This window comes from Muscardinus avellanarius (assembly GCF_963383645.1).
Source record: "Muscardinus avellanarius genome assembly, chromosome: 4".
NCBI classification, from domain to species: domain Eukaryota; kingdom Metazoa; phylum Chordata; class Mammalia; order Rodentia; family Gliridae; genus Muscardinus; species Muscardinus avellanarius.
In genome coordinates this window covers 21,189,306-21,209,708 of record NC_137789.1, presented here as the reverse complement: position 1 = coordinate 21,209,708, position 20,403 = coordinate 21,189,306, and the positions used below count along the sequence as shown (strand labels likewise).

The window sequence follows — 20,403 nt, the reverse complement described above, 5'->3', positions numbered from 1 at the left end:
ACATTGTCCTATATTTCTTCCTCAATTATTTATAAGATAAGAAGATTTTAAACACAAACAAGAGTAAAAGAATTTTAAAGTAAACATACATATAGCAGCATCACAGTGCTACCAATGTGTGTGTGTGTGTGTGTGTGTGTGTGTGTGTTTGTATTTGTGTGTGGGAAAATAAATTCTCTTGTGTTTCATTGATTATTGATCTTACTTGCAATTTTGCAAATTATCTTTTGCACACTAAAAGGTGGATGTATATTTCCAGTAACAGTAAGTGATTTTTTTTATTAACAAAAGAGAAGGAAACTCAAGGGTGGATAAATTAGAAAGTAGTCCTAGGTTTATAATGCCTATTTAATTTTAGACTCAGGTAAATATTTGTAAAAGTGGCTAGGTAATTTAAAAAATGTAGAATAATATGTTATAATCCAGTTTTAGGAATTAGCCATCTACACAAAGAGAATTCAAACACTGACTTGTAGTTAAAAGCTACAGCAATAAAGCTTTAGAATCAAATAACTGGTACTGTAAATATGATATTAAAATATTCCTACTGTTGTTGGGCATGGTGGCACATGCTTGTAATCCCAGTACTTGGGAGGCAGAGACACAAGGATTGCAGGCTCACAGCCAGCCTCAGAAAATTAGTGAGGCCCTCTGCAACTTAGTGAGACCCTGTTTCAAAATAAAGAATAAAAAAAAAGGGATGGGGTATTGAAGGTGTAACTCACAGGTAGAATGTCCTTGGGTTCAATTCTCAGTAATGAAAAAAAATTCCTACTGTTTGTATTTTTTCAAATATTTATGCTTCATAATTTTTTATGTTTCTTTTTTAAAATTTTTGTTGCTGCATGGTAATCATACAACATAACGAAGTTCACAGTGATAGCGTATATATGCACCCAGCTCTCGGTGAACTTCAACCCAGCTCCCACCCGCTCCCTCCCCTTCCCTTACACAGTATTGAGATTGGCCTTGATACCTTTGTGTATGTATATTGTGTCTCATGTTTTAAAACTTTCATACACTTTATAGAAAGACATGTGAAAATGAGAGATTGTAACTTTGAGTTGAACTCAAGGACTTTGATGTCATCATGTGGGTATTTTGGCATTAAAGTGGTTTTGAACAGAGGAAGAGCTGCCATCAATCAAGTCACAGGGCTTTCCTTAAGTTGTTTGCCCATGATGTCTGGGGACAGGGGACTCGTAGTTATGTGGAAGGCAAACAGGCAGAAAGAAGTCTGGTTAGGGAAGGTAGTTATCAGGGTGCACTGAAAACCCAGGTGGTGTAGTGCTAAGGGCAGCACCTGGAGATTGGTGTAAAAGGGATGGATGTGGAAGGAAAGTGTGTTCATGCATACTTCTGTGTGTGTGTGTGTGTGTGTGTGCGTGCACATGTATGTGTGCATTGAATAGACATGGGGAGTCAAAGGAACTCACTAGGCTGCTGGTTCCTGCTCAGAAAGAGTCCACTGAGCATTTCTCTCCGTTCTCCAATTCCCATACACAACTTCTAATCATCTGTGGACCAAGCAATTCCACCTCAGATATCTTCAAATATGTGTCAAGGCATTTTCTTCTCCCAGACACCAAGAGATGAACAGAATTTTGAGTTTGGGTAAATATTAACCGAAACAGATTTTAGAGAGGAGACTGAGTTTGCTTTGGGACCTGTTAAAACTGAAAGAACAACAGGGAATCGCCTGACAGCGTGACACATTTCATCTATACATTCCATCCACAGTTCTTTGTGGGGAGATTACAAAAACATTCCTCAATGAACGTTGCCTCAGAGTTTAAGCAAATAAATGACATCCTTCTGCAGACACCTGCTTTGTATTAGAAGTGTAATTTTATTGAAGAAACACTCAAGCATCATTTTTCAATAATTTTTACAACAGTAAAGTTTCTTTGGGGCCAAAGAGTAGCCACATTGTTCAATAATAATCCAGCTAAGAGTTTGTGTACACATGAGCTCCTGTACTGTGGAGAATAAGGGGGAATCAATTACCATCAGACTGGTCAGGAAGCAGAGTGAGCCTGTGGGATTTCACTAATCGTATCCGATACTTGAACTCCTAGGCTGGGAGGTAGGGGAAAGATTTTCTCCTTCCTCTTCAGAGATATTCTTTAAAAATGGAAACAATTAAAAATAAAAAGGGTAAAATCATTAAAATAGTTTTAGAACTGAAACAATTTATTCGGAAGAAATTCATGAAATGAGTTGTGAAGCATCGGCAGAGTTGAATACCTAAGGGTGGTGTTTAGTGTGGAAAGATGTGAAGGACCTATTCCGTGACTATCATATTGCTGCCTGATTCCAATCTCATAAACAAAACAGTGCCATCTCTCTGCACAGACAGACTGGAGGACTCAAATGCTTAAAGGGGCTATCTATTCTTTGTGGGATTATAAGATGTCATCTCTTCTGCTCCTGATGTTTATTTATTTTTACCAAAGCTAAGAAAAAATGGCTTGGTTAAGTAAACAAAGACACACCATCATTGCTCTTAAGTTGACTGCAGCCTCATAAGTAACTTGGCAACTTTTTGGTGTCTACAGGGACTTCCTGGAGCAAAGGGGGAGCGAGGAGAACGGGTAAGTCCCCGGCCGCTGTTTGCCGGCTGCAGCAGTTGAACACAGGCCATTGTACACACCTGTGAAGGACGGCCAGTTGCCCCCAGGGTTGCTCATTGCTCTCCTCTCAGTCCTTCTCCCACTCCTCCCACCCAGCTGATGACCATGAGCATCTTTCCCAATGGAAAAGCCCTGTGAGCTGGAGGTCAGGAGAGCTAGCTTCCGTTGCATATCTGCTACTCTCCAGCTCAATGACCCTTGGCTCAATTCTTTCAGGATAAAATTGAGAGCATTAAACGCATCTAACTTGCAAAGTGGATTTGATAAGGAGATTATATAATGGATATGAAAGGCTTCAGAGGGGCTATAGCTTCATACAGATTCCAGGTAGTAGCCCAGGGCTCTTGTTCTTCCCTATGGTCTAACATTGGCACCCTGGAAGACGATGTCAGGTAGAGAATCAAAGAACTGGCCTCAAAACTGAACTAAAATCTCTTTTAGGGGCCTTCTTACTCCTTTCAGGAAATGTACAGCTGCCAATATAGTTGTGTTATTGGCTCTAGTAGATACTGTCGTGGCCTTAGATTTAATTGATTTCCTTGTCAAAAGTGTGGACAGTAAGTGGGGCATGGTGGTGCACACCTGTAATCCCAGTGGGTAGAAGTTGAGACAGGAAGATCACAGGTTTGAGAATAGCCTCAGCAATGTAGTTAGACCCTGCTTCAAAACAATAAAATGCAAGAACATGTTGCTCTTGGATTCAATCCTTGGTCACACACACACACATACACAATAAATGAATAAGTTAAAAATTGGGTAATGTGTTTAATTCTGTTCAGCTATAAAATAGGCTTATCATGTTCCTGAGTTGTTATTAATATCAAACAAGCCACTGCTTGAGAAAGGGCTGTATTTTATACGCTCTAAAGAAATATAAATGAGATATTAAACATCTATCAAGTTTATCTTAAAACTATTACATTTTTAGATTCTGGAAACATAAATGCTTAGTTGAGCTGTGTAATATAGTAAGGACCCAGGACCCTTGAAGCCTAGGTACAAGTTGCCTGCTCCCCTGCCTGCACTGTCGGGGGTCAGTGGCTAGAAGCCCAAGAGCCCTACGGAGCACTTGGTCCAGTCGGGTGAGTCCTGGAAGACCTGGGGTGGCTGTGCTTGAGGAGTGTGCTTTTCTTCCCATCCAGGGCGACCTGCAGTCCCAAGCCATGGTGAGGGCAGTGGCACGTCAAGTGTGTGAGCAACTCATCCAGAGTAAGTGCACTATAATGCCGGGCTGGGTCCCAATACTGTCCGAGTGGGAGTTGCCTTCCCCATGACTGCTACCACAAAGGATTCCTCCAAAGCTGCCTTGAGGCACCTGTATGCTTTTCAAACAGCCACCAGTGATCCATCTAGGAGACCTTTACAAACTACCCTGGAGCCATGGTCCAGAAGCCAAGCTCTGGTATCATCAGTCCAAGAACTGTTGGTTCGCCCATGAAAATTAACTTGACTGACAGATCAGATCTTCTTTCTTTGTTCTGAAAATGGGCCAGTTTCTTTTCAAGTGTCAGCCCTTGAGACCTGCCAGGATGTGTGTTCAGATGCTATCTTCAAAAAGATGATTCATAAGCCAAACATGGTGGCCCATGGCTGAAATCCTAGTACTTGGGAGGCTGAAGCAGGAGGATCACAGGTTCGACAGCCTCAGCAATTTAGTGAGGACCTCAGCAGCTGTTTCAAAATAAAAATTAATATAGGGCTGGGGGTAAAGCTCCGAGGTAGGATGCCCCTGGGTTCAATCACAAAAAAGACCCAACGACAACCCCCCCAAAAAAAACCAGTAAGAAGAATCACAAAAAAAAGATGAATCATGAGGTTAATTTCTGTTCACTCACATGATTTAAATCACTATCTCCTTCTTATCCATTTTATATCTGTTATGTTTTGGTTACCAAAAGTTCTTTTATTTCTTAGGTTTTATGCCAAGACACAACACAACACACACACACACACACACACACACACACACACACACACACACAGTAACAAGGTTGACATGACACTTGGGCATTGTGCCAAAACTCACACCAGAACACCATGGATTTAACACTCCCCATTTCTTCAATTTAACCTTGAACTTTTCAACAGCACTGGATTCCAATTACTTCCCCCTGTTCATTCAGTTCCATAGCTCCCCCATCTTGCATGTTTATCCCCTGCCCTTCAAGTATCTAAGAAAACACTACTGGTTGGGTCCAAAATTCCACCTGCTATTCTGAGATTAACCTGGTTCTTTCCCTGGGGCAGGTGGGGAGTGAAGTTCTACATGGGCTTGGAAGAATTTTCCTTAAGACAAAAATACCAAGGCAAGCAGAGGATGAAACTACTGCCTTTGGACACAGTAGTCTTGCGCTCTTATATTTTAACTTTTTTATTTTCTATCATTGTGCCCAAACTCTGTGTGGGAGAGAGAATCTACCAATTAAACGATGCAATTCCAGTTCAATGCCAAAAGAGAATCTTTAAAAGAATAGATTTTAAAAGGGAAATTGAACTTTTGCCACTTTTGGAGCCGAATGCTTCCAAAGGCAAGCCATATCCTGCATTATTTCAACTGTGCAATGGGATTGATCCTCATCGGAAGGAAAAGCAAGGGACTGAGCCTTCATACGACTCGCTGGCCACAACATGAAAAAGATTTCACCATATTCCACGACAGAATGAAAGCCTTGTGTAAATAGATGATTGTTTAACACATTCCCTAAAAACTGGAGGGTTCAAAATTGATTTATTTCCCTTAGGAATTCTGGAATCTTGTGAATGACTTTTAGACAGTAGAGTCAGGGAGCTAAACAAGAAAACTGAAGTCTGTGAAATGGGAGGCGCTACCGGTCAAGGCAGTTGTAGGAAAAGGAAAGCCAAGCGGTCGCGCGCCACCTCCTCAGAGCCCGCGCTTCTGGCCACTCCGCCGTCCTCCACATGGCTTCGGGTTTTCTCTGGGCTCCTGGCTTTATCCCTGAGGCTCCCCACTCAGCACTTGATTTATTGGTGACCATATAATTCTTTACAAGCTAGCTCGGTCATCTGGTTTTTAGTTTTGTGTTGATCAGAAGAATTATGCTAGGAAGACTTAGAGGGGAAACTGTATGCAGCCGCAGTGATGACAGGTGGGAAGATTGATAAAGGACAGCCCCGGGCCAAGGATGGAGCTGGAAAAGCAGAGACAGAAATGCCACACTTACCTGCTGTCAGTAGACACGCCCATGAGAGCCCAAGTCTCTGGGACAGGATCCTGGTATTAGTAACACTGACAATTAGGGAACAAATGTGTTGAATGCAATTTAGAGGGCAAGGCATGTAGACTCCTTGCCTAGGATGTGTGAGGCCCTGGGTTTAATCCTCACTGTGGCAAAAATAAAAATATTGCAGCTGGGTGTGGTGGCACATGCTCGTAATCCCAGAATTTGGGAGACTGAGACAGGAGGATCATGGTTCACAGACAGGCTCAGCTACTTAGTGAAGCCCATTGCAACTCAGTGAGACCCTGTTTCAAAATAAAGAATAAAAAAATAGGGCTAAGGGTATAGCTCAGATGTAGAATGCCCCTGGGTTCCATCCCCACTACTGCAAAACTAAAGGGGGAAAAAAAAGAATATACTTTATCAGTACTTCCTGAAAAAAATAGTTTCTACTTTTTAACTTATGTTTAAATATTTGAAAAGGTTAGAAATAATAAACACCAAGGAAATTCATTTATAGGGCAAAATTTTATCTCCTGAACACTATGGTTCCAAATGCTGTATAAATCTCTACTTCTAATTATTAAAATGCATTCTTCCAGATATAACTGAGTCAGGAGTTAGGAGAGAGAGAGTGCCAGTTTTTTATTTTATTTTATAAAGCTAGTGGGAGGTTTTGCAGCTGGGGCTCAAGTAAAATTTCCTTAAAAAAAAAAAAAAGGCTTGGCAGCTAGGAGATGATTGGGGATAGAGGACTGTCTGGGGCTGTTGAGTGAGCGGGTGGGGTAGGCTTTGTGGGTTGGAAAAAGACAACTTGGGAGGGAGGAAGTGCTGGAGAAAAAGGCAGCTTGGGGGGCTAAAGATCAGATAAATGTTGGGGTGAAGATAAGATTTATGACTTCTGATCGGTAATGTTTATTGCGAAGCTGACATGAGCTGTGAATTCCAAATGTGTGATGTGACTTGAATATAATCCAGTTGTTAATATCATCCGAAGTAAAATATTAAAAAAAATTCGAAGTGGGAAGTCAACATATTTCGGAGGGGCGTGCTTCTTTTCCTTGGTCAATGTTCAATAGAATTCTTCAGAGACTTTACGAAGGATACCAGGCCCTAGTCCTCTCCATCTTTGTGTGACTGTCAAATGCTATAACGGTTATCTTTATGTTTAAACCTCAGGTCACATGGCCAGGTACACAGCCATCCTCAACCAGATTCCTAGCCACTCCTCATCTGTCCGGACCGTCCAAGGGCCTCCTGGGGAGCCTGGAAGACCAGGCTCACCTGGAACCCCTGGTGAACAAGGGCCCCCAGGTGCACCAGGCTTCCCAGGGAATGCAGGAGTGCCAGGAGCCCCTGGAGAACGAGGTAAGCTGGACCGCTCCCTCATGGGAACACCCCTGAGAGGGTGCCTCAAAGCACAGCTTTAACAGTGGTGCTGATCCAATGATAAAGACCCCAGTGATGGCCCTCGCCTCCTTCTACCCCACCTAGTTAATTGTTTATATATTCTGAGGTTGAAAAATTGAGCAATGCACAATATACTAAGCAAGAACCACATCTGTTTGTCTGAGAAAGGAGGTTTAGAACCTCCAGCGCACCTCTAAGAGGCTTTTGAGTTAGTGATTCAAAATGTCCTCATTAGATAGGTCAATTAAGAAAAAATGCCCCTCCTACTATGATGAATTAAAAAATTTTCCCCTGCTCTGAGAAGATGTGGCATCACATATATATCATAGCAAACAAAGACTTTATTCTCTGTGTAGACCTGGTACATGTGTGTGCATGCTTGTGTGTGTGTGTGTGTGTGTGTGTGTGTGTGTGTGTGTGCCTGAACCGGGCAAAAGCCAGGTGTGATCCTGAGAGGGATCACACATCGTTTTACATAAAGTGCTACACTTCAAACTAAAATACTATATATGGCTAATCTACAATACAAAGCAATGTTCATTCAATAGTTTGATGGGCCAATGCTTTCTCTTTTCCACTAAAAATTTCATTAAAATAGAGATCCTATTAGTGAGGCCTTTGCAACTCATTAAGACCCTATTTCAAAACAAAGAATAAAAAATAGGGCTGAAGTATAGTTCAGAGGTAGAATGCCCCTGGGTTCCTTCCCCAGTACTGAAAAAAAAAAAAAATAGAGATCCTATTTTATTAGCCTTCTCTTCTATCATATACAGCTCTTACAAGTATTGTGTAAAACAATCACGAGACTCCTATAGTTAGATTTCACCTCATTTCAAAAATTGATCAATACAGCCAGGTGTGGTGGCGCACGCTTGTAATCCCCGTGCTTGGGAGGCAGAGACAGGAGGATGACGCAGGTTCGAAGCCAGCCGCACACGCTGGCTTAGGAGACCCTGTTTCCAAATAAAAATGTAAAAATAGGTCTGGGAGTGTAGTCCAGAGGTAGAAGGGCTTCCAGGAACCCCAGTACCACACACACAAAAAAATTGGTCAATACATCTCACTCCAGAAACAGATTAAAAAAGACACGAGAAGTTGGGGTGAAATATTAACCATGAGGAAAGTGATGGGGAACAGTCGAGTGGTAAAAGTGTAATTGTCTAAGATACAATTTCTAGAATACAGATCTGGGGAAAGCTAAGTACCACCTTCCTGCTCTGTGAGCCCTACGACTTTAGTGAGATAGATGGGATAAATTTCTTTGATGAGAGTCAGGATGTAAAATGTAGATTATAAGGACAGTGTCTTCCATTCAATCTCAGTCAGTGCCAGCAGGTCCGGTTCATCTTTGCCTCTCCACTTTTTCACACTTTGGCTTTCCCCCTTTGGAAATATCCTTTGCTTCCCTGTCTTTTATACATATTATGTTTAATTCAAGGCTCAGTTCAACTGCTGTTTCATGCATGTGGTTTTTATCGATCACCACAGACTACAGATATCTGTACCTCTCAACTCCTGGTACATTGACTGTCTCTTCCTCCCATGTTAAAACTTCTGGTGGGAGTAGACAGCTAGATGGTTGAGCTCAAGGATCAAGTCTGAATCTCTTTGCACTTAACAGGGACTCACTAAATGGCTGTTGCTTTGATGGTGATCTAGTTATGATTTTTCTTTCTGGAGGTTTTTACCCCCCCCCCTTTAACAGGGCACAAAATCAGCAGACACAGAGAAAGGCATAATTCCCTTGCAATGCGCCAAAGGTCTGGCTGCCTGGACCGTGGCCATGTCTGCAAGCAGGGCACCTCCAATGGTGTCGGGTTGGAGAAGCTGATTCAGGCAGCACAGAGCCAGCACCTGAGTCACCCCGGCAAGTCACAAGCTGTCTTTGTTCTTTTTGGAAGTCCTAGCCTTGTGCTTGCCAAACCGAGTCTCTCCTGCTCTGCGAGATTACTTAAGTGATTCTACCAGAGAAACATCACCCAGGAGCTCACAAATGGCAGCCCAGATGACTGCTAGAAATATGAATTTCTGTGATGTAGTGTTTAATATACTTTTATTGTACACTTTGATTATACATCATAATGAGGCTCATAGGGATAGAAACATACATGCACACAGCATGCGGTGCGTCTTTCTCTGGATCCCAACCCACTCCTCCCTTTCCCGATACATGTTACTGAGATTGATATTGATAATTTGCATATATATATATAGCATTATTTGAACTGTTTCCTTCATCAAGTCTCTACCCACCACCCTTCCTCCCCTAGACTCCCTCCATTGCTTTCCTGGAGTCTCTCCCCCTTTATCTAAAGTCTGTTGGGTTTCCTAATTTCTCTCTAGTTTGCATTTGTGAGTAAAAAATGCGACCTTTTACTTTCTGAGTCTGGCTAATGCAACTTAGCATTACTATTCTCTAGTTCCAGCCATTTCTTCTGCAAATAACATAACTTGGCTCTTTATGGTTGAGTAAAATTCTCTTATGTGTGCATAACAGCTCTGCAATGCATCCATCTGCTGATGATCACCTAGGCTGGCTCTAGAATTTGGCTATTGTGAATTGTGCTGCTATAAATATGAATAAGCATGTATCCCTGTAATATTCTGATTTCTGTTCCTTTCGAAAGATACCTAGAAGTGGTATATTGGGATCATATGATGGTTCCCTTCCCAGTCTTCTAAGGAGCCTCGACATTGATCTCCATAACAGCTGTACTAATTTGTAATACCATCGCACGAGGCAATTTTCTCACACATGTAGATATCTATTCCTTAAGGGCCCAGCAGGCAAGTGAAGTCTTGTATTTCACAAATACATAGAGGATCACAGTAAAACAGAAAGTAAGAAATGCCTTCTGAGCTTGGAGGAAGACAATTTTAATTGATCACCGGTTGAGGGGTGTGCTTTGGGGATTACTAGGTTGAAGGTTATAGGCCAGCACACCGCAGGCCCTTCCTTTCAGCAATACCTTTCAGTTGTAGGCAGAATTCCATCCTGAAAGGCAAGCAGCAATGTTTTGTTCTCCTCCTTGTGGTCCAAATGCCCCGGAAAAGGTCAAGGGAGAAAAATGTCTGTGTTTTCACTAAGCCCAAACCGCAGACATGTAAAACAGAAGCCTTCAGCCATGTATTGTTTTGACTCTTTCATTTTATATAAAGGGAAGCATATGGAAATATTGAAGCCAAAAGAGGCTCCAGATCAGCCAATGTCAGGACTGGAAATAAGAACCAGATCATATTGTTTGTTTTTTTTCTTTCTGCTCTGTCAACTATGATTTTTCAGGATGCTGTATAAAATAATCTTAAAAGGATACTCTATTGTAATGAGGGGAAAGTGTCACTATGAGTTAATATAATGCAGTACAAAAGCAAGACTTTTTTAAAAAGTAGCTATTGAATATTGGGCATAGCACTTCAGTGAACTTTGCTTTCTCTTTGGCTCCATGAGGCTCATATGAGTCTTCCTGAAGACATTTATGACTTTATTTGGATTATCTCTCACCAGAAATACACTATCTGGGGTCTATGTTGTAGTTTTCCAACCCTTTTAAAATGTGATGTACAATGAAGATAATGCAGAATGCTCATCGGCATGCATACAAATATACATATAACCAAGGCAAAAGAAATAACACTTTCGTTATTGTTTTCTATTTTTTCTTTCATTAAAAGATTTAAGAGTAAACCTCAGATTTTATCATTTTAGTTTTAAAAATATGATTCTGTTACAATGTCTTTAGCTTCATCTTTAGTGAGGAAATGGACAAAGAATACACATCTAAGGAGCAGAAGAAAAATAATAGGCATTCATTCACTCCATCTCAGCAATGTGTCGCACATGGCTTTTCATGACTTTCTTTATTCCCTAAGAAAACAGAGATTTACTCCATCTGATTGTCTCCATCTTCACAAATTTGTGTGGAACAGTTGGGGGGCTATCTTCTTACTTGGATTGTGATATGGAGAGCCTCTTTAGAACGTGAAGATTCAGAGAGATCTCGCAGCTCATGCTGCTTACGTTTTCTGACTAAAGCTTGAACACTGACTTAGATTTGCTTAGTTATTGACACTCAGAATTGAAGAGGCTCCGTTCTGCATAATATTATGTTTATGTTTATGAAACTTAGTTTCTTACCTGCATTTCCTTGCCATGTGAGTTCATGTCAAAGGAAAGCTGGATCGCTATTGGGTAACTTCTCTACATCAAGCCTAGCACCCCCCTTTGTACCTGGCTCCTGGTTATCTCAACATTCAGGAAAGGAGTAAGATCAGATCTAAAGTTCCTCCATTGTCCCCTGAACTGTCACATTCTGGTGCTGGCTCTCTATGACCTCAGCGCCCTCTCCAGCCATGGCCTTGGGTAATCCTAACTAGATGGCCTTGATTAAAGACCCATTTCTAATCCCAGTTATGCACACCACTCCCATATAATCCATCTGTTTATTTCCTTACTCTGTTTATTTAAATGTTCATGCAGGTGCAGTGATGTAAACCTGCAATCCCAGTACTCGAGAGGCTAAGACAGGAGGATCACAGGTTTGATTCCAACCTCAGCAATTTAGTGAGACTCTGTTTCAAAATAGAAAATAAAAAGAACTACAGAGATATCTCAGAGGTAGTATGCAACCAGGTCCATTTCACAGTAACAATAACAACAGCAAACATTTATCACCCAGGCTATTATCTGGAACCAAATCAGCAATGAGTTTCTGGTCTGTAGTTCACAAAATTAATTTTTTATTTGAGAATAACAAGGAGATGCTCAATTTCTGTCCTTGTGAAGCTCCTTCAGTTTATATGGTTCTTCAAAAATATTTCATCAGAGGCATGATTATGCAGCGAAAGATTTTTATTTTCAGCTTGTCCATCCATAACAGCTGGGATTCATATCGGGTTTGTTTTGTACAATAAATCAAAAAAATATTTATTGCATGCAAGGCTTTTTGGCTTTGGCCATCTGTGAGATAATACTATTATTTGTGGCTTTTGTCTATTAGTCACCAAACACATCTGCCAACTGTCATGCTTTGTCCTATGCACATATTGTCATATTCAGTGAAAATTAAAAATCTGCTCTGGGTAACAAAGGAATATGAAATGTTACTGATCGTACAAGGTGGAAGATCATGAATACAAAATGAGTTATATAGAAAATAAGTGGTTTCAGAACTTGGAGAAAGATGTCACTGTGGTCTTTGATAAGAAAGGGTGCTGGTGTTTATTAAGCAAATACCTTTGTCAGCTGTAATGCGTGTTAGGCAGTCCCATGAAAGTCTTATGAGATCAGGATGAGACCCATTTTCGGATATGGAAACTGAGGCTCTAGTTGCTACTACTCTGCCCTGTTGCTGCCTGTGAATTAATTATTTCATGGGAGTTCCACCAGAGAGGGGCCAGGGCTATGCAGTCAGATGAACCCTATTTCCAGAGGACTCCTACAACCACAAATTAAAAGCATGGGACACACTGTGCTGACCAGTGTCCTGGAGGGTTGGGGTTCCACCATCTGTCTTGTGCACTCTGATTTACTATATTTGGATAACCTTGGGGTGCTTGTGACTGATCCATTATTAGGTCAAAATGAATGTGATTAAAATCATTTTGCATGGCTATATAATTGGGCACATTTTTGTGAACACCTGCTGAAATCCTTTTTGCATTTCCCCAGCCTTGGCCACTCATTACTTGACTTCTACCATCCACTCTTTTTTTTTTTTTTTTTACTATTCCAAGATGAAGTTCACACATTATAAATATAACCCATTCTCACACTTGAACAGACAAAAAAAGCACTAAATAGAGAAATAGAGTGTTCTCCAGTATCATATAAAGGAGACCTCAAAGGAAAGCAACTTACAGTCAAATAAATTATTATAATATGTACTTATGTGTAAAAATACCCTGTAATCATTGCATCAACCAAAAATACCCCTACAGGTATGAAGAATATCGCCTAGCAATAGCAATGGCACTTTCCCTACTAAGACCCATTGCTTGGAACACTAGAAAATAGAAGAGCATAGGTGGAGCTTGGTGAGTGAATAGGAGAATAAGAACCCAGGGAAAGAGAGGGTAGACAAATGCTCCTGGAAGCAGCCAGTGCTTTGTAGGTCTGGGTAAGGAATTTGAACTTTACCCTAAGAGCAGTGTTAACCTTCTACAATTTTTCCTTCACTATAAAGTTTCATTATAAAGAACGAAGCCACTCCATATGTGTCCCTTTGTTTTCACAGTGAAGATCCATTGATGAAACAAATACACTATTGCCATTATGCAAATACATATAAATGATCTTTTCCACAGTTGTAAAGCGAACTCCCCGGGCAAACACAAGTACCAAAGGAACCGAGCTTGCTCTGCTGCCAAAAATAAGGGACGGTCTTTCTCGGGGACTCAGGGTTGGAAGTGGGAGCAGAGGACAGTTGCTCCACTGTAAAGCTCATGCTATGTGTCAGTGCTCAGTTAAACTGTGAGACCACAGGACTGAGACACCTAGAAAGAAAACAGAGTCCCAGATAGATTTAAAGCTGAGAGAAGCAGGAGCATCTTGTGTCTATGGAGGAGCGAAGGGAGCTAAAGCCAAATTTGGCCGAAATCTATGGTAAGAAATCAGGATTAAAAGCACAGCAGCTCTGAGCCAGGGCTGCTGTCACGGTAAGCATCATTGCTGCAAAAAGTCTTAAGGCCCTGTGTATCCTGGTTTATTCCTGGATAAGAAAAAAAAATGAACACTATGGGCAGATCAACTAGATCAAACGTAGAGCTTTCAGTGTGATTTGCTACTTGGCACTTAGATATTCACAAATTTTCTTGTGATTTTGTCTTACAGTTAATGTTCAATTGCATAACACATGTTTTCTTGCCCCTCCTGTTAAAAATCCGCTGGAATACATTTTCTTTCTTCTTCCTGCCTTCGCATCCCTAGCCTCTTATTGCTTGAAAGAAAATTAAGATAGAGTATCCCTTTTTTTCCTCTCTCAATACTTACAGGGTAAAGTCTACTTCAAGTGACCTTTAGCTAAGACTTTTATCTGAAGGTTTGCTGGGTTACGTTCTAATGTGTGGTCACCTTAAGGCACTGACAGTGACTGCCCTTACCTTCATTCTCTTTACATCATCTTGTATTTATTAGGTTCCCCCTCCTCCATTATGAAGAGATTTTACATTGTTTGTGCTCCGTTAGTCTCTGTTGCCATGTAAGGAATTGCCTTAGAACTTAATGGTTTAAAGCAGTAAACACATGTGGTCTCAGTTTGTGTGGGTCGGGGATGTGAGTTTAGCTGGTGCTTTGGGCACAGAGTTTTCCTGAAGTTGCAGTTGAGATGTGCACCAGGGCCTCGGTCGGCGGGAACCTCCGCAGAAGGGCTCTCTCAGGACACTGTTGGTGGGAGTGTCAGCCCTGGCTGGCTGAAGGCAGGAGGAATCTGGCCCTCTCCATGGAATTTCTGTTTTTCCTCTCGCTGTGCTTTATTTACCAGAAGGGAGTCACCTCCCATACTCAGGGAGAGGGGACTTCGGCTGTGCGTTATGGAAGAAGATGTAACAAATAATTTGTGAGTATGTTCTTAAGCCATCACCTTCCTCTAAAAGAAGCATGAAGCTTTCCTTCATTAGAATGCCCCCACCCCCGAGTGTGACTTCCAGGACCTTAAAGAATGAGGGGACTTGGGAAAGGTTGGCCCACTCTGGCTCAGCCTGTTTTCACCAGTTATGTGAGTCTTTCTTTCCGGTAGCCTTTCAAATTATTCAGTGACAGATGTAGCTTTTTAGAGGGAAATGCAAATTTTAGCACCTAAAAAAGACTGCCATGTATTGGAAAAATGTTTTTAGAATACTAATATCTATTATGTTGCTGTTTCTGAGATTAATTGTGATCGAGACAAAATTTTTCTTCAAACACAAAGAATGATAAGCGAAGGTCACTGACAAAATTAAATTATATCTTCATGCTCTGTAATTAGTAGAATATGACTTTGTTGCAATAACAAACTGGTGTTTATTAAAACTGTCTTTTTGCAATGGGAGCCAATATAATTGTTTCTATAGCTTAAAGTGTTTTTAAAAATCTTAGTTTATATAGTAAGTCTGAATAAATATTTGATAAAACAACATATGACTAATCCCTAACTCATTAATCTGTGACATACCATTTAGCCCCCAGGTAGAATACACTTTCTTAAATTGGCCTATGATTGTTTCATTTCTATTAATTCCATCTTACCTATGAGGCTCCATTCCCTCCAAAGACCAGATTTAATATGTACTTTTCTTATGCTCCTTATAATACCTGAAGTGCGATCATTATTTCATGAGTTGTAAATGACTTATGGTGTTGATTACCTCTTGGCTAGCATCTTCACTTCCATTCCTATCCCCCCTAGCGCCCCATTAGAAGGCAAACATGATGTGGATACAGCACATCAGTCCTGAGACATTGTGGTGATAGCAAACTACTGCCAAATTCACAGTGGAAGCATTTCCCGTCCAGTCCTCATCAGGATGTAAATGTAGTCATAAAATTAGGGTGAGACTTCAAGTAGGAGATTCAGGTGTACTGGATAATAGGAGAGGAGAGGAGAGGAGAGGAGAGGAGAGGAGAGGAAGAGGAAGAGGAAGAGGAAGAGGAAGAGGAAGAGGAAGAGGAGAGGCAGAGACCAAGAGACAAGCTACCTTAAAAAAAAAAAGTAAGAGTCAGCCATGATGTCCCATGCCTGTAATCACAATACTTGGGAGGCTGACACAGGAAGATTGCAGGTTCAAAACCAACCTCAGGAACTTAGTGAGATTCTCAGCAACCCAGTGAGACCCAGCTTCAAAATAACTTTTCTTACTTTTCTTTAAAAAAAGGAAGGTCATATATCTCACAGATAGAATGCCTGAGTTCCATCCCAACAGTACCTCACACACACACACACACACACACACACACACACACACACACACACGAATGTATTTTGCCATTTTTTAAAAAATTTTAGGCCTTTCCCTGAACATAAATAAGTAAATAGAAATACAACATGTAGCCGGCATGGTGGCACACACTTATAACCCCAGTATTTGGGAGGCTGAGACAGGAGGATCACAGGTTCACAGCCAGCCTTAGCTACTTAGTGAAGACCTCTTAGCGAAGCCCTTAGTGAGACCCTATTTCAAAATAAATGATATAAAACTGGTCTGGGGGTATAGCTCAAAGGTAGAATGCTCCTGGGTTCAATCCCCAGTACTGAAAAAAAACACACATACAACATGAACTAGTTTATATGATAAGTCTAAATGCACTTGTATTAACTAGACATAAAGATATTTATATTAGCTGTTATAGACCATTTTCAGTGAATTTTATGTGTCTTTCAAAGCAAAAATATGACAATAAATAAATATACTAAAATGCATTTTTTGTAGAACATGAGATTGAACCCAGGGTGTCCTCTGATTTTTTCTGCATGAATAGCAGTGTTTGCTGGTGAAGCTGAGTCCTGCAGGACATCTACCTGCCTTAACTAATGTTCTACAGCACCCAGCAGGGGCAGATTTTGTGTGACCTGAAGTTTAAACATATTGAGCTTCCCTTTAAAAAAAAATGAGTACCCAATTGCAAACACAAAACCAGGTAAAGAGTGTTGAAGGAGACACATGGAAGTCAAGGGCCACATCCACATTCTGTAGTCTGGCCCCCAAAGCTTGTCATGACTCCTTAACTGGAAGCTGCCAAAGCCCAACCAGGCATGTCCTGTTGTGTCCCACCTACGAACCTTCGCATCCACCTTCTATCTATGGCAGCGCCCCTCTGTCGCTTCTTTGCATGGCAGAAACCTGATCCGGGAGAGTTCCTTTCAGGGTCGCCATATTGAAAAGCCGTCTGACTCTGACAGGTGGCTCGGTCCATGTTCTTGTATTCAGTGGTAGCTCTTCACACAGCACTGTAACTGCTTATTATTGGTCTGTGTCCCCTACTGCACGGCCACCTGCTAAAGCAGTGAGTGGGCTTTGGGCTCTGGATTTGCAGTGCCTGCTGTTGGGACAGGGCTAGGCAGTGCACTTCCCATTTACTCTTCTCTCTGTTTCAAGGATGCATGACTGTGTATCCAGATACCTCCACCCTTGCTTCTGGACTAGACTGACCAATGGGAGGCATTAGGATAGATTGAGGGTACAAAAAGGGGATCACCAGGGTTTCAGTCCCACCCTGCCTCTTTGCACCTCTATTTATGGCTACAATAATCTGTGGCTCCATTGGGCAACTTGTGTGTTATTTCTAGATCCTACCAGAAAGCACTATACAGTGGGCTTAAGTCACATCACCCTTTCCCACTGTCCCTGCTTCTCTCCTTGGAATGACATCAGACTTGGGATGATCTAAGACTTCTCATAACCCCATGATTTAGTTTCTAAATAAAATTATCCCTTCCCAAAAAAGTCTAGACTGGTTTATACTTCCCTGGCTTATCTCTGAATTATAAAGGGATCATAGGCAGTCAGTTGTTAATACAAAAAAGGCAATAGGAAGAAGGACCTTTAGCAAAGTGTATTTACACTTAAAACTACTGTGTAGTGTCTTCTCTGGCTACCACAGCACAAAGCTTGGACCCTGACATGCTGGTACTAGTCCTACGCCAACATGTAGAAAGAGTAGCGCTTGGCGAAGGACCTAAAATGTTTGCTGAATGGAGTCCAACTACTCGGCCTTCTTGAAACCAAGGTACTAAGTACCTTATACCTAGGAGGAATTTAAGCATACAGTGAATGAAGAACAGGCTGTACTTGGAATCTATTGCCAGCATTTCCCAGGCAACAGACAAATATAACACAGCTGAAGCCTTACTCCACAGTCTCTGTGACTTTTTGGTCTAATTACAATCAAAGCATTCCCCAGGCCTTGCATATCTGCCTGAGCATAAATCCTGGGAGTTCCTCAGAACGTCCGGGATCAGGAAGGAGTGATTGTGCTCCATGGAGTAGCAGAGACTCCAGCCTGTGGTGCTTGACGTGGCCACAGGGGCCAGAGAAATGAGCAGAATCTTCCTACTCAGAGGCCAGCAGGCCAAAGAAAATAGGAAACAGACAAGAAAGGACTAGACCCAGTCAATCTGAGCAGGACAAAGCCTCAGAAATTCAACCCCAGATCTTGCTGCGTGCAGAGAACAAGTATGCAAACCAAGGAAGCAAGTGGCTGAGGAAATGTGGTGATAAGCACAGGGCCGGCTGCTGCGTGTGAAGGCACAGAAAGTGCACACCGGTGTGAGGGCAGCGCCACACCTGCAGGGGCAAGACAGGACTAAGCCGTGGTTCCAGCTCCCGGTGGAGAGGCAGCGAGTCCAGCAGTTGAGCGTAGAGGCGCCCATGCAAATCTGCCTCGGCTGAAATTTTGGCTGTTACCTCTTTGCTGAGGACAGGTGACTTAGACTATCCATCAGGGGTAGACTCTTGCTTCCCGGGTTAATGCTAGTGCCCAGCCTCTGGGTTCTTGGGAAGATTCGATGAGTTTGTGCATGTAAAGCATCTGGCATCCTTAACCTAGGAAAGTAATGTGTAGGCAGAGCTGATACACCGTGGACCACATTTTTGCTTTTTCAAAATCTGCCGTCAGACTTTGTATTTCACTCATTCATCCATGTGCTTGGCAGATTTTCTTGAGTTCTTGATAAGCACTTGGCATTAAGGATGCAATGAAGGCTTCAGACAAACAGCTTCCTACCTTGTGAAGGGGAAAAAGAGAAACTATTGGAGGAACAGCATTAGGTTGGTGGTAAGGGAGAGTCGGGTAGTCTGAAATGATCGCTCATGCGACTCTTAAGAATGACTGACAGTGACAAACGCGCCTCCCCAGGGGAGGATGTTGACAATGGGGCTGAACATGCATGTGTGGAGGCAGGAAATGCGTGGGAAATCTATGTGCCATTAGCTCAGTTTTGCTGTGAACCTAAAACTGCTCTAAAAATAGTCTATTAGAAACGTAATAATGAAAGATAGAGACAGAAAGGAAAGGGAAGTAAAAGTTTCTCTGATAACCCTAACTGATTTTATTAACTCCGCTGAAAACTAAGGATACTCTAATTTTGCAAAACCAGATTTTTGGTAAGTCAGATCTTTGTGCATATTAACTAGACTCATAAGAGAAAAATTGCAGAACCAGCTGGGCATGGTGGCACATGTCTATAATCCCAGTAAATATGTTGAGAGGCTGAGACAGGAGGAGTGAAGGCTTGAGACCAGCCTCAGCAATTTAGCAAGCCTTTCTGCAATCTAGCAAGATCCTGATTAAAGACAAAAAATTAAAAAGAGGTGGTGTCTATTTCAAAGTTAGAATGCCCCTGGGCTCAATCCCCAGTACCTCAAGAAAAAAAAGCAGAACCTTCAGTTTAATTGGAGCCAGTTATATTCATCTCTAAAGGCACTAATAATAGTTTGATATTCCCACACAAGAACTTGATTTTCTAAATCAAATTTCCAGGATGAAGAAATAAAAGCAAAGCTCCAGTTTGAAGAATTTAGTGTGTTTATCCTTCCAAGGTTACACTTGCTGATAGCATGCAGCCCGGTGTTCATCTAGGCCTGTTCATTCTTTCAGTTTGTTTTCCCATATTTACATGGCCACCTGTTCATTCTGAGCCTTTCATTGGTACTGACCCTTGGGAGAGATATACGAGATCTCAGTCACAAGCTCATAGATTTGGGTCTAGATGAACACGAGGGTAAGCACTGCATTGGGATAAGTGGTTATCAAATAGGCACTACCAAGGGAGCGCAGAATTCATTCATCCATTCTTAGTCCACTCAACAAATATTACTTACATATCAGGTGGAAAACACCATATAAAGGAATGGAGAGACTGACATGGGTAAGAGAGATAATCCTTGCCCTCTTGTATCCACTGTGACTCAGCCTGTTATGGGCGTAGAGAAGTTTTGAGTTGGGCCTTGAAGAATGAAGCATACTGATGGAGGCAGACAAGATGAGAGGATGTTTTGGGAGGGAATCTCTCTTACTCTTGGGAGTTCCAGGGATCTCCAGCATCTCTGTGAATCTGTGGAAATAACACTCTGTGTTCAGTCAGTACCCAGTAGCCCCAACTTGGGTCCTTACAGAAGAGATGTATTATGAGCCATGATGACTGTTTTGTCTGCTAAGAATGACTTTATGAGCAGGCTTTGTAGCACTTATGCATTTTATGAACAGGCTG

General features: G+C 41.7%; 1 protein-coding gene across 5 annotated transcripts in view; it reads left to right on the top strand.

Annotated features, from left to right (window-relative positions):
* COL14A1 (collagen type XIV alpha 1 chain) overlaps nt 1–20,403 on the top strand; it is a gene marked incomplete at both ends in the record, with an annotated part of 205,215 nt that overhangs the window by 177,441 nt on the left and 7,371 nt on the right. For all 5 annotated transcript variants that reach the window (XM_080694909.1, XM_080694908.1, XM_080694907.1 and 2 more), the window contains 3 exons: nt 2,559–2,594; nt 3,776–3,842; nt 6,992–7,180. In XM_080694909.1, the coding sequence (XP_080551035.1) occupies nt 2,559–2,594; nt 3,776–3,842; nt 6,992–7,180 (292 nt within the window). The remainder of the gene's footprint in view (nt 1–2,558; nt 2,595–3,775; nt 3,843–6,991; nt 7,181–20,403) is intronic.